Genomic DNA, 15198 nt, shown 5'->3' on the forward strand with positions numbered 1-15198 from the left:
TTGTTATCGAGAGGTTTTTCTCCTTGTTTGCAACCTTCCCTGGACCGGCAGCAGTGTGTGTGCATCAGTAGTGACAGAACCAGCAGCACTCAGTGGGAATTATGCTGCCTTCCAGAGACAACTGGGAATTCTGAATTCCCCAGTTAAAAACTCTGATTTCTGTCTTGAAAGCATTCCAGAATAACACCCCCTCAAAAAATATGGTGGACCAGGACAAACTTTGAATGCATTGAAAGTACTTCAGATGAGGCGACAAAGGGCACAAAAACAATAAAAAAAAGAAGCAAATGAAAATTAAAATCATGAAAATCTAAGAAATTTAACAACATAAATGTACTGTGTACTGTAATCTGTAAAAGTGACAGTGTGGTTCTGTCCATTATTGTTGTGACGTCAGATTTCCCCCAAGTGGGAGCTGCCTCCGACATTGTGTGGCGTTCCAGTGCACTTCTTCAAGTAGGAGGTCGGAAAATCCCGAATTGTGTGGAGTTGTCTGGAACGCAGCATTAGCAAGGGGCTGAACTGCAATAAAAAATTTAGCAGAAAAAGAAAAAAGACATTTCCCCCTTGTCTAAGAGACGATTCCAAATCCTAAGAATTATGACGACAAAATCTTGGCTCCACTTTGTTCCAACCGGTGAGAGTCTCTGTGTCAGACATGATTTGTAACGAGCAGCCAGACTCCCCCCGCGTCTTCAAAGACGTTGCAACAACAGAAACAGACGAGATGATCCGGGCTCTTCTTGATCTGCTCTGTGGAGCCATAAAGTGACCTGTAATTCTTTCCTACAGTATTTAATCTTCATAGCTGTTTGTGTGCATGTGCATTGATGTATGTGTGTGTGTGTGTGTGTGTGTGTGTGTGTGTGTGTGTGTGCATAGTGGTATCCCTACACTCACTAAGATCTTCAAAACAAGGTTTCTTGCAATTCATCACCCACTCTCAAGTTTAGAAATAGACTCTGTGTCGGCTGAGTGTCAGAGTTATTTATGGTCAGGTGTGTAGAGTTATGTAATAAGTGAAGAAAAAAGACCGAACCTCCACATGTAACACATTTATCTTTGTCTTTTCTCTTTCCAGGGAACTACTATGGGACCCCGAAGCCGCCGGCGGAGCCCAGCCCGGTGCAGCCGGACCTGGTGGACCAGGTTCTGTTTGATGAGGAGTTCGACACGGAGGTCCAGAGGAAACGCACGACCTCCGTCAGCAAGATGGACAGGAAGGACAGCGCCGCGCCAGAGGAGGAGGACGAGGACGAGAGGCCTCCCATGGCCAACGGTCTGCCCGGTGAGAGACAGAGAGAGGAGAGAGAGATGCTCGCTGCCTCAGCTCGTTGTTATGCAGCTCCAGCTTTTCTCTAATTTAAATCCCTGGCATTTTGTTTTTCTTTGCTTCATTTATTTATTTGTCTTCGCGGTTCATTATATCAAAATGCAAATGTTTCTGTTCCTCCTGATCGTTCTTTTCTCCAAACAACCTCAGGATTAACTGCTCTGCTTGCAAGGTCAGCACTAAACCACCCACCAACTCAATCAGAGCGAAGAAGTGGCCAAAGTCGGTCAGAGATCGATACTGTAGGAGCGGTCGCTTCGTTAGGAGGGACAGAGACCTTGTCCTTGTTAGATTCTTCTGTGATGACATCCTCACAGCATGAAAAGACAAAAAAAAACATGTTGTGATGTTGTAGCCTCCTGGTGAATTAGTGAGTTAGACACAGCAAAATGAAAACAGCAGGATCATGATGTGCCAACAGATTACATAACCACAATGCATATGAAATAGTTTTATAATCCAGTAACCATCCACCCATCGTGAAACCAGCCAGCTGAACAAAGTGGGAGCTTCTGACTTCCAGCTGGAGCAGCTTCCCTCAGCTGGCCTGTCCTCACCCCCACCTCGCCCCTCTAACCGTGCAAGAAAAAAACACACACACATATCATCCAAATGCATGTTGGAGAATCAGATAAATATCATGTCGAAACATGCAGCACAGCTACTACAATTCAAAAGGCAATTAAATAAATATGCTTTTTTTTCTTCTCGGCCTGGGCTGCAGGCACATTTTCACAACGTGATGAAAATATAAACCTCTTCTGCCATCATATTATTATTGCCGTCCTTATCACATATTTTATATAAAAAGCACCGGCCTTCGAGACATGTCCATGTGGAATTATTATATTAGCCAATTCAAACCGTAACGTCTCTTTGTCCTCTTCGTATGAAGCACCTCTGGAAACATCTCCACACACTTCACACTGTGATACTCAAAATTACTCGTGCATGCAGAATGAGTTTCTCATCTCACATCCAGAGAGGAGAAGAGTGAAAACAATGTCAGTGACACATCATCTCTGACTGTGGCCCTGGGCTGTAATGATGGAGCCCAGCCAAGAAAAACCCACGGATGTCGTCGCTAATACTCCTACTAACGTAGTGTAGTGTGTTCTACGGTACCTCGGTCCGGCATGTGCATGGATTAGATGATGATGTGCGACAAACACAAAAGGAGCGACGTAAACCGAAGCGTATGCCCCAGTGCACTGGAGGGCAGACTGATAATGGTCACGCTTTTACTGTGAACGGCCATTTTTCTTTTGTATTGCTCGTAGCGGCCTCGTCGGTTTGTGCAGCCTGCGTGCCCACAGCCCCAGTTTATTTCTCTTTCAGTGGCTGAAAGTGGCCGTAGCCTTGAGCAACTGTCTGTATGTATGTCATTTATTCCGACTTTATAAGTGGAGAAAAAAAAAAACCGCTGCATGGTTCTCATCATGGAAAAGAGAGCCTCCTGATTTCAGCACTACAATGACAAAAAAAAAAAAACGAAAAAAAAAAAAAAAAAGCTCTCGACTTCCTCCAGTCAACAGCTGTCACTTTGCATCCCCACTATTCAGCTGCTCCGGCCAAACAGACTGAGCATTCAGTGCCATGATGATGAAGCTAGGTCACACACAGCCAGATGAAAACCTGCAGATAAGAGCCTCACTCAGACAGACACACACACACACACACACTTGTCTAGATTAGGCAAACACACACACATGCACGTAAGCAGCCTGTGTGATACTAATAGAGCTGTGATGTGTGGCGCTCTCGGCCGGGCTGAAGCGTCGTCGGTCAGCTCTGCCCCTGCCTGGGAGGCAGTTCCCAGTACATCGCTGCTGACATGCAAATCCTATGGCAATTGCTGCTCTTCCGTGCTCTCTCTCTCTCTCTTTCCCCCTCTCTCTCTCTCTCTCTCTCTACCCCTTCCTCTCTTGTGGATGTAACCGTCCACAGAGCAACAGCAGCAGCAGCAGCAGCAGCAGCAGCAGCAGCAGCAGCAGCAGGGAGCGATGCAAGGAGCCCAGAGGAGCTCCAATGGCGCCACATACTCACCTCCTGTCTCCTTCTCCTTCTACCACCTCCCGTACCCTTACTCCCAACCCCTTCCCCTTCCCCTGTCCGTCTCCATGCCCGTGTCCCTCCTGTCTCCGTCCCGGGCCCCGGTGGAAGCAGCAGCAGCAGCAGCAGCAGCAGCAGCAGCAGAGCACAAGCAGGACAAGGCGGAGTGGAGGAAGACGGTGCCCAGCTACACCCAGTCGGCCGCCGCCATGGACATGCGTGCGTGGAGCACACAGGACGAGAGTCAGGAGCCTTTGCCTAAGAACTGGGAGATGGCCTACACAGAGACCGGCATGGTCTATTTCATAGAGTAAGTCGCCGTTCTGACTTCTGACTGTCTTTTATTTTTGGGTCCTGTTACTCTCCCGTTACATCAGCACCCTTCGCTAATCCTCCTCCCAGTCCTCTTCCAGTTCATGTCTCACTTTGAGCCAAATGTGTTGAGAGATCTGGCAGTGAGACGTCGTGCCACCCACCCCCCTCCTTCTCCCACCGCATTCCTCTGTGCTGCATGAAACCAGGTGTTGGACCCCGGGAAAGCTCTGTGGTGCAGGCTCTTACGTTGTTGTCGATTAAGTTTTTTCTTTTATTTACCCCCCCAAACCTCACATACACACACATATACACACACCCACCCTGTGTTTGATTTGAGCTTTGTTGGCTGGCACTGAAAGCAGCGGGCCCTCATTGTTTACCTGGCCCGTTAGTGTGGCGAGCAGTCGATGCCGAGACGCAGGGAGAGCCAGGTGCTGCTGCCGCTCGCCGCTAAATCAATAGCTCATTCTGCCAGTGAGAGAAACAACAGGCTAAATGGAGTTTGCCATCCAAGCCCTCCCCCCTCCACTTCACCCCCACTCTCTCAGTTCTACTCTTTATAATCTCTGCAACTGCTCACTCCTTTCTTTCCCTTTGTGGTTTATGTATCCCTTCTTTCCCTCCATCTCTCTCTCTCTCCCTTGTTCCTCAAAGAGTCCTTTGAGCTTTGTTAAGAAAATGTACAAATATCGTAAAGGCTTCTTTAATAAACTATTTGATCCCGAAAGATTAGAAGTTCTCCAGACTTCCTGTTTCCCGGGAGGTTTTTTTTTTTTTTTTTTTGTTAAACTGTGTTTTGTTTGTTAGAGCTGGAGGAATAACTCCAGGCTAAAGTGGCTCCACTGAGCCCTCGCTGCTAATTGGGAAATGTGCTAATCTTCACAGTATCTTAAATGTTTTTTTTTTCTTAAAAGTCCTGTTTTCCTCTTTGTGCTTCAGTCACAACAGCAAGACCACGACCTGGCTGGACCCCCGCCTCGCCAAGAAAGCCAAGCCCCCCGAGAAATGCGAGGAAGGAGGTGAGACGATGGTCGACGGTAAACGTTTCACACCCCACAAGTCACATACACACTTTCACTACTTTTACCCAACTCCCTGAAAGCAAAGTGTGCCTTCCCGCCTCACTAAAGAGGGGAGGGCGGTGGGGGGGTTGGGTTAACAGACGGAGAGTGAACAGCTGAGCAGGCCTGGTCACAGTCTCGCTGGTGACACAGCACAAACCCCACCGTCTCCAGTCGGGCCCCTCTCCTCCTCCTAATGGCTTCGGGGACACATGCAGGGAGCTCATCAGCGCAGCGCCTCTCAAAAAGGCAATTTTCTCTGGCCCCTCTTCCGTAAAGATCTCCTCTGTGACGCATGTGTTTGTCACACGGCGGCAGAACAACTCAAGATGTTGCACACATTTACACACCACTGGAGAGACAAAAGGGGTAGTGGTGATGGAAGGGGGGTATTTATTTCCCAGCATTTCCTCCTCCTTCCTCTCTTCCTGCACTGTGTTTGTGTGTTAAACCCTGAACACACAGTGAGAAATAAAAGGAGGCCTCCTGTCCTGTAGGTGGAGGTGAGCCCGCTGCGAGGCTGCCAGTCAAAGCACCATGCCTCGTTGCGTGCGTCCAATTGTCCATGTCGTGTCTCAGCAGTATCTGAAGTGATTTGATTGGAGCCTTTCTCCCTGTTTGTTCTCCCCCCTCAGAGCTGCCCTACGGCTGGGAGAAGATTGAGGACCCCCAGTACGGCACCTACTATGTCGAGTGAGTAAACTTCTCCTTGTGTCTGACGGGGCCACAGATGGCCACGTCTGCAAACTGCAGGCGGATGAGGAGGAAATGGATTCCTGCATGTTTATATTGAGATACAGTTTTCAGAATGAGGTCTGCGTTACTGAAGGGGAACTATGCAAGATTCTTACCTTTAAAGGGATAGTGCAGCTTTTTTGAAGTGGGGTTGTATGAGGTACAGTACAAATGGCCATTAAGTATAATATAGTAGAAAGGTCTCTGCCCCCCAAAGTTTTCGAGGTAGCGCCTGTTAAAACTGTCACCACTGTGCAGGGCCGTTGTATAGGGGAGAAAGGTGATGATAATTCTAGGGGCCCAGCGCCCAGTAGGGCCCACAAAAACCCCAGTAGTCTAATCTTTGTTTGACTGAATTATTCTGCACAAGACCCTGACTGATACTCATAGTAATGCTGCATTAGCATCAAAACAAAGTAGGCTAAATAAGAAATGATAATAGATACGTAAAAGTGGAAAAGTCAGGGGGCAGGGGCCCACTTTAGTATACTTTCAGGGGGCCCAGGATTCCTAGCAACGGCCCTGCCACTGTGTAGTTTGAGGAAGGACAGAGGCACTGATGTTGCATTCAGGTGCAGTCAGGTGACAACATATTGTCACGCCTGTATTGTTTTGCCTCGTGCTGGTGGACCACTTGTTTACATAGACGCTTGTTTATCCTGTTACATGCAGCGTCTGTTGTCTGTCTGACGTCTGCCCGATTTCACGCGAATGCAACATCAAGAATACGTTCCGACATGCAACCGCACCGCTAGATGGGGGGAATTCCTACATATTATACCTTTAATGGCCATTTGTAGCTCATACAACCCCACTGCAAAAAATCTGGACTGTCCCTTTAATTAAACAACTTTGGAGTAATTGTGATGGTTTAATGACTTGTTACGGGGAGAATGGAGGCTCTCTGCCTTCCACCTAGCACTATGACACAAACACGCCCCACAGACAACGCTCCATGGATTCCCTTCAAAAAAAACAAATGCACATGGCCGTGGAGGAGGGTTAGCTGTGAGTTTTTATGACAGTGTTGTAAAATATGCAAAGGGGGCACTCAGTAGAGGGGAAAAAAAGCAACTAAAATAGCGAAACAATGATTGGACTTGCATAGTTCCCCTTTGAATTCACATGCTGTGCAACTGTAAACAGAAGTGTTAGGTGTGGCGTTTGTTGTGGACCATGTGGTAGGTGTATATTATATTGTTGTCCATACAGTAGTTTCCCACAGTCCTGCAGAAACCAATTACGTCCGGACTGACAATACTGGTGTGTTGCAGCTTTGTGTGTGTGACAGTGAAGACAGCAGCAGACAATGAAGGTTTAGGAAACAAGGGCGAGATTCCCCTCTGATCAGGAGTGTAAACAAGAGCACAATGTTTTCATTTTAGTCCCATTAATGTGGACAAAGAGGAAGAGACCTGCAGGCAGAGGGGGGAGAGAGATGGGGGTGAGGAGGGGTGGTGTTGGGGGGGTATTCGACGCACCAGTTTTATGCAAGAGGGTCACCGAGAGGCTGCCGTCCCTCCGTCTATGTCTCTTTGTCTGGCAAATGTTGTTTTGAATGAACGAGCGAGCGAATGCGCCAGCGTGACACAAAGTCTCATTATTTCCTCAACTGCCACACAAAACATGAGGTGTGGCAATTAAAGAGTGAGAGAGTGAGAGTAAGAGCGGGAAGTAAATGAAAGAGTGGAAATGAAAGAGAGGGGAATGTTTATCTCTTCAGACTTAATGGGGAGGGTATCTCTGTGCATGAGTCACACGCAGCAAGAGCGCAAAGTCTTTTCTGTTTTTTTGTGCACTCACGCACACAGACACACACACATATACATCACCAGTGCCTCAGCATGTGGCTGATTCACTGTGCAGCATCAAAGCATTTTGTCTTCCCACTGCGTCGTCATGACTGGGATTTACAACTGTTAAAGCTCATTACGCAGATGATCTACCTCTCTCTCCATTACCGTCAAAGAAAGAAACCGTGGAGGGACATTTCTCCAGGTTACACTGGATGGTTTTTCTTTTTTTTTCCTGCAGGTGCAGGTGTGACGTGCAAATAATTAACTGTTTTTTTGTTTTTTTCTTTTCTTTTGATTGAGTTTCAGTGTTGAATCCCCCAAAAACACAGATGGCACGGCCGTTAAAGCTCGTTTATCTGAAGAAGAGACGCCCTCTCTGGGCATGTAATGTGATGATGGAGGCCATGTTGTTGTTTACATGGATGTACAGTTTATTGATTCTTTTGATCCCGATGCATTGAGCCGGTGTTTATCCCATCAGGGCGATGTGGACCGAGGCTCCTCTTCTCACAGTTGTGTCAATTCAATTTCTTATTTGTGAGATTCAGACACGCTCTCGATTCTTCTGCTTTGACAGAGGCAGATATGGATTTGCGGTTTAAATGCGTAGTCTGTGTATTGTACATAAACGCTATGACATGCTGTCGTGCACCCAATGTGGTTATGTCACATCCGCCCTCGTAGTCAAATCGCAGGTTTGCATGACAGGCAGAGAGCAGCATCAACACAACAGTGTGGGACAAGCTGTGTGTGCGAGGGCAAAAGGTAAAAGACCACAGACGAATACAAGAAACAGAAACATTAGCTGGCAGCTCAGACTGTGTGTGCGTGTGTGTAGTCGACCACTGACGTAGTTGGGGGAGTAAAAATAGAAGGATGTGTGTGTGCGATGTGCAGTGTGCCAACAAATACAGGGGAAAAATGAAAAATAAACAGAAATGTTTGCTGTGCACGGTCCAGATTTATGTAACAGCTTCTACTATCTCCACCTGGTGTTTATCTGTTTATCTTGTTTCCGTTTCACTGGTGCAGCCACATCAACCAGAAGACCCAGTTTGAGAATCCAGTGCTGGAAGCAAAGAGGAAGTTGAGTGTGGACACGCCCACTGTGGCACCGCCGCCTGCAGCCACGCCCTCAGGTAAGCACAACAGATGTTGTGTTTATGTACAGGGATGGATGAGATCATTCCTGTCATTTTGCATGTCTGTGTTTTTATATAAACAATTGTCAACATGGAGAAAGTTAAAGGGAGGACATTTATTTTGAAAATCTCATCATTGAGACTTAGCATTTAGTTTTACAGTAAGAAAAGTAATTTAGGAAAAAAATTCGACATGATACACATCAGTGTTATGGTTTTAAGCAGACTCCGAGTCAGTTTTGCAAAATTTGAATTAAATGTCTCTGTTTAGATTGAGAGCCGGGAAGTTTTTCCTTTAGCCGTTCTTTGGAAATGGACAGGAAGTGAGATCATTTGCTCCAAATTGCATCCTGGAATGTAAAAGACAGAGAGAGAGGGAAGGAGGGAGCACATGTGCTGAATGAGTCGGAATTTAAATGATCCTCAAGAGAAATGGGAGTCTTATTTTTATGTTTTGTTTTGTTTTGTTTCTATTTACCCCTCAAGTTCAGTCAGTCTATTTAAACATTTGGCCACAGCGCCACCACGAGGTCGACATGTGTAGCTTTAAGGATGAATAGCTTCAACCATCGCCAGTCTTTTTAATCCAGCACCATCATCACGTCAGGATCTAAACACTTTGTGTTATCATGAAAAACAGGCGACACTAGTGTCATCACTATCTCAACCTCAGCTCCTGTTTGGTGATGGTTATCAAATACTAGCAATGCTAACATGCTAAACTACCACAGTGAACATAGTAGATATAATATCAGCTGGTTTGCTCAAATGGTCTTTGTAAACATATCCTAACATTAGCATGTAGCTCCAAGCACAGAAAGCTGTAAATAAAGATGGACGATGCCTCCATGACGTCACCTACAGGTTTCTTAGTGTTCTGCTCCTCCATCGCCATCTTGACAGAGCCTGACTCCTTAATTTGGTGTTTTTCAACCTTGGGGTCGGGACCCCATGTGGGGTCGCCTGAAATTCAAATGGGGTCGCCTGAAATGTCTAGTAGTTGATAAAAATGAACATTTTTTTAACCAATTACTGTTCTTTGAAAAAGTATGATTAAACTACACTACACTACACCCAATCTTAAACAACTGTATTCAATACTTTCACTTTCTCGAATATAAATCGAGTTCAAATAAAATGTAGTTTATAAAAATATCTGAGCTGACGCATCTTGATTGATGGCACGCGATCGCGGGGTCGCCAGAAATTTGAAGTCAAAATGGGGTCACGGGCCAAAAAAACGTTGGGAACCACTGCCCTAATCCATTTTTTTATACCATTTAATACATTTTAGTTTAAGTGGCCAATCGAAGAACTGCAGTCTTCAGCGTGGGTTTCATTTTTCGGGTCGGTGCTTTCACAGTTCGTGTCCTCACAGAGCGGCTCGTGCCAACACGGACTCACACTCTTGTTACTTTTTTCCCTTTGCTGGAATTATGTTACTTAATTTGCCTCAACGGAGCTGTTGGATTAATTAAATATTGGAGGACAATGTGTATTTAACTTATCAAAGCTTGGCACTGAGTGTCAGCAGCTTGGCCCATTGTTCTGCAGGTCATTTGCTTTTACACGAGGCCTCGTTCCCTCTTCGTTGCTGCTGTCCAATGAGCTGCAGCGGTGTCATAAGGACACGGGGGCATTGCAGCTTCCTGTTCACTGAGGGGAAAAAACACCTATATAACAAGGTATTTGATGTGTTACACAAACATTGGAGCACTTTTTATCATCTCCTTCATGCTGAGATGTCTGTCTAGAAGATGTTCCAACAGTTGACAGGCCACTGATAAACAGCCCATAGCCTCTGAAGCAATGATATTCAATTTGAATAATGGAGCAGCGCTTCACTGGGCGGCTGAATTCATTTTGACAAGTAGATATGAAATAGGGAGGGCTGCGAGGTTTCTCTGAAAAAAGCTTTTTGCCCCAGTCGTTCACCGCAGTTCAAAGATCTCTCGTTAGAACAGTGGCAGGGGGGAGGGGGGGGAGACAGCAAAGGAGGAAGGAGGTGACCGAGGTCGAGGATGAGTCATGATCATGAATTGCATTTCTACCGGGTCATCTGTTCATCATTTGCCACCTGTGGCGGAGGCTGAATGACTGGCTAATCATCATCCTCTCAGTCAATACAAACGCCCTGAGGCGCAGAAGATGAAGAGGAAGAAGAGGAAGAAGAAACCCTGCGTCGCTGTAACTCGAGTAAAGAATTATCGCATCCTCCGTGTGTGTGTATGTGTTCAGACACACAAAGCGTCGCTGCATTAGTATTCAAACTGGCCTCTGTGTTTCAGACGCCCGTTGGACAGATCTGTCTGCCTCACTCTGTTGCATGCAGACCCCTCTTCCTCCTCCTCCTCCTCCTCCTCCTCCTCCCACAGCCGAGCCCCTCTGCAGCTCATGGATGATATTTCCTCCTGTGTGCCACTGCCTGCAGCTCCTTCCTCCCCTCGCCCCCCTCCGGTGCCCACTCTGCACCTTCACCACCCTTGTTAATGAGAATTAATGGCCGGTGGTCTTGTGCGACTGTGTGGACGTGCGTGAGGTGGCTCCTAAACACTGTTTTGACAAGGCTGGCGAGCCTGACCTCCCAGACAATGCCGCAGAGCAGAGGAGCAGAGCGCAGCGCTATGCCCAGCCCATAATTACAGCGCTGACAATCCTGTCTGACATTTCATATAATCACTTCACCCCCGGAGAATACACACTGTCCCTTTGTGGCCCACGGCTTAATCAAGACCATGTAAACATGGCTTTGGTGTGTAGCCCCTTCCCCACCCTTCTCTCTGTCTCTCTCTTTCTCTCTCCCCACCACTCGTCTGTCAGTGTTGCTTTCATGGTGATCATGTAAGAAACAGTGTTGACAGTTCCTTGACACACTGTGTGAAAGTGGGACGCCCGGGCAGTCTGACGGGGCGTAATCCTGTCAAACAGCATTCATATTACACACATGCTCACACCTTTAAGTTGTCATGAGAAAGCTCATGTTTCATGTGCAACACGCATGAATACAAAAAATAATTAAAAAAATTACATATGCATGCTTGAAAATATGAATATTTCTCTCTGGCACAGCTCCAGTGCAGGAAAACCCATCTTAATCATACTTGGCATGATCTTCTCCAGCACGTTCATTTGCCAATTGCTGTGCAGTTATGCAAATCGCAATCCCATGACACATTCAGAGAGGGGGGGAAATGGAGGGATAAAAGAGGAGGGGGTGGGGGGGGGGCTTCTATCTGCACCCTCCCTAATGAGATTGATGTCTCCACCATCTATCAGTGTGGGAACTGTCAGAGAAGAAGCCCAACATGCAGGGACACTGCACATAACTCACAGTCTCGCAGGCTCGCACCACAGGGAAGGACGAGCCGGGATTTAGGCAGAATTTCCCTCTTTCTGTCGAGGCTAACTCGATTTCTCTCTGTCTCTTTCTGTCTCATTGCTCTTATCCTTCTCTCTCTCTCTCACACACACACACGTACACACTGTCTAATATAATCCCTTCCCTATCTCCTGTGAAGTTGTCCCATTTACACATCCCGCCAGGCACCGACAAAGGAATAAAATTTGCAATGAAAAGTTTACCTGGAGAAAGTCGGGCCCAGTTTTATTTATCTCTGCAGTTTAAAGAACTGTTTGTTTGTTCCAGGACTGGGTCAAAAATACAGACGTTCAGTAATAAGCCGGTGTTTAGAGCTGTAGATTCACAGGTTTTGTATGCGAGTATGTGTGTGTGCGTGATTTGTTTGAGTTGGCACTTTAAATTGCATGTCCTCAGAGTGTTTGTGTAATTACCGTACTGTCACGTTGTCACCATGCGAATGTTGTTGTGATGGACACACGTGGCAATTTAGGAAGGAAGGTTTTTCAGTTTTTCCTTCATATCCTGAGCTTTTCAGACGCTTCTGTGCCACACGAACCTGTGAAGCCTGAAGACGTGCTGCTCTCGTCTGCAGGCTCCAATTTATATTTCTGCTGGCTGATGCTCTAAACAGTTGAACGTCACATCACCCAGACCAAGATAAACCTTCTGCAAAAAACGTAGCTCACCCAGCAAGTGGTGTAATGCATGGATTGTATACAGTTCTCAGTTCAGTTTATTGTCTTTTAATATGTTAAGAGAAATTATATAACATTTACAAAATAAACCCTGTAATAATAATGATGAATAATTGAGATAACCTAAAAGAATAAATACACTGTTACCCATAAAGTTGGAGTGGTTTTGTTTTCAGACACATTCCTCTTTTTATTCCTACTTATACACATCAGTTATCACTTTTAACCAGGTGCAGTTATTACATCCTGAGTTCCAGTTAACAGTTTTGAGAAGATATACACTTTATATATCAAGAATAAATCACATTGTCACAATCATTTCATGAGAAGAGGTAAAAATACATATATTTTATTCCAACTTTATGGTAAACAGTGTAAAAAAAGACACATAGTGTATGTGCAGCGTGTGCTGGGTCACATGGATCAGATCAATATTTCAATAACACCTTCACAGATCAAACATCTGCAATGACTCAAGGATATTTTGCTGGTCAAAGGTCAAAGTGACCTCATCAACATGGTTTTTACCCTGTGAGCACATTTTGAGGGAATTTCAATCCAATCCAACTTTATTTGTTGAGCACTTGTTGAGCATCCACACTGGACACTAGACATAACAGCTCACATAAGGCATACAATTACATATAAATACAAATAAAATAATTTAAAAGACATACAATATAGGTCAGAATAATAGCCATACGGTTAATATTTCATAGGACTCAACCACCTTGTTATTATGTCATGCCTCTGTCTCTGTATATACTATGTTGTTATATCTTTGTCTGTTTCCTCTTGCTCTGTTTTATCAGAGGAGCCTGGTCCAGGAGTGCGGGGCTTCACGCGAGACCCCGCCCAGCTGCAGGGATCCATCCTGCAGACGGCTCTCAGAAAAAGCCCCCAGGGCTTCGGCTTCACCATCATCGGAGGAGACCGACCCGACGAGTTCCTCCAGGTCAAAAACGTCCTCCCCGATGGACCCGCCGCACATGACAACAAGATCGCCTCAGGTAACCCCCCCCCACACATACACACACATACACACACACACAGGCTCATTGCTGCTGAACCTGAACTGCAGTCTGGAGTTAGAGTTGACGACCCTGCTGTAGAGTCACACAGAGGAACAGATCTTTATGAAACAAAACACAATCCGGTGTCTAACTCAAATGTTGCACTGTTGACATTGTGTGTCTGCCTATGCACACAGTGACACTCTGGCTTGGCAGCAGCATGCACACTGTACATAATACAGTTTTATGTACCCTGAGTACACACACACACAAACACAAACAAACACATTTAGATGAAAACACTAGAACAGGCTCTTCACCGTGAATGTCACATTGCTTGATCAAGCAAAGACAAATGTTGATGGTTCGCTGCTCAGTGGAGCGGATCTAAAAATAGTAACTTCTGTCATTAGAGCACATGTTCAGTTTACGGTTATGACACTCAGATTTTTATATGCAGTCATATATTACAGGTTTAATAGGCCGAGTCCCATCGCGGCTGCGGGGGGAGACGGCACCGACGTCCTTGTTGCATGCCCCTCCCTCTGACACGTTAGAGTCTCCATCGATTCCCTCGTTTTTATAGATACGTGACCTCACGCGTGATGATTTTAAGCAGGTTGAATTACTCATAGTTGAAGCCTCAGGATTCACATTACAGTCGTATTGATTCCATTGAAAACTCTTAACATCCGCACCAGTACTATTCTTCTTCTTCAGCTGAGAATCAACGTGAAAGTGGAACAGAGAGTAATTATTTTCAGGATTTCATTTCCCTGGAGAAAGAGAGTAATTGATTTAACCAAAAAAAAAAAAAGTGAATGTAATTAATTTCATTGGGTTATAATAGCAAGCAGTGGACTGTAACAACTTCATGCTGGCTTTTACTGGCTCCATGCCAGGAGCATTTATTTATGCTAATGTCTGAACTTTGTGAGATTATGTTTTTTTTTTAACTCACCAATACTTATATTACCTCACGGATGCTTAGTCACTGGATATCGTGGGTCCGATCGGGATGTGGAGCTCATTTCAAGAGTGAAATCTTAGCTCGTGTTTTGCTAGGAGAGGGGTTATTGATTGCGTAGGTGGTCTGAATCCCAGCCAAGCAGCTCAGTCAGCAGTTCAGCCGCACATCCAGACCAATATCTCAGGCCGGGGCCAAGGGTGATGATGAGGCACAAGGAGATGAAAGGGGGAAGAAGAGAACAGCGTGTCAGTGGTCTTGTTCAATTTTGCTCTCACCCCCCAGTATTCTCTCCGTCCTCATTAATATCTACAGCGCCTTGCAAAAGTATTCATTACCCCCTTGAATCTCTGGGCAACAGATTGAATCGAAGGAACCTGAACTTGAATTTGTCTATGAAGACGTTTCGCCTCTTTTCCAACGGGCTTCATCAGTTCATAACGCATCAGTCAAATACAAGTCCAGTTGCCTTCGATTCAATCTGTTGCCCAGAGATAACGATGACCTGGATGAATGAGAATATTCACAGACATATACCTTGAACTTTCCCACATTTTGTCACGTTACAACCACAAACTTAAATGTATTTTATTGGGATTTTGCATGATAGACCAACACAAAGTGGCACATAAGGATAACGATACATGGTGTTCAAGATTTTTACAAATAAAAATCTGAAAAGTGCTGTGTGCATATGTATTTTACATTGTTGAACCACCTTTCGCAGT

The 15198-nt window shown here is 45.6% G+C and overlaps 1 protein-coding gene across 7 annotated transcripts in view; it reads left to right on the top strand.

The window, feature by feature from the left end:
- magi3a (membrane associated guanylate kinase, WW and PDZ domain containing 3a) overlaps window positions 1-15198 on the top strand; it is a 141602-nt gene that overhangs the window by 107080 nt on the left and 19324 nt on the right. The window contains exons 4-9 of one of the 7 annotated variants that reach the window (XM_085782722.1): window positions 1082-1288; window positions 3530-3695; window positions 4640-4719; window positions 5397-5454; window positions 8325-8431; window positions 13303-13500. In XM_085782722.1, coding sequence (XP_085638848.1) covers window positions 1082-1288; window positions 3530-3695; window positions 4640-4719; window positions 5397-5454; window positions 8325-8431; window positions 13303-13500 — 816 coding nt within the window. Of the gene's footprint in view, window positions 1-1081; window positions 1289-3499; window positions 3696-4639; window positions 4720-5396; window positions 5455-8318; window positions 8432-13302; window positions 13501-15198 lie in introns of all 7 variants that reach the window. The other 6 variants (XM_085782715.1, XM_085782716.1, XM_085782718.1 and 3 more) reach the window with 6 other exon arrangements.

The sequence above is a fragment of the Trachurus japonicus genome, chromosome 7 (genome assembly GCF_045865225.1).
Source record: "Trachurus japonicus isolate A0001 chromosome 7, Traja_1.0".
Classification (NCBI taxonomy): domain Eukaryota; kingdom Metazoa; phylum Chordata; class Actinopteri; order Carangiformes; family Carangidae; genus Trachurus; species Trachurus japonicus.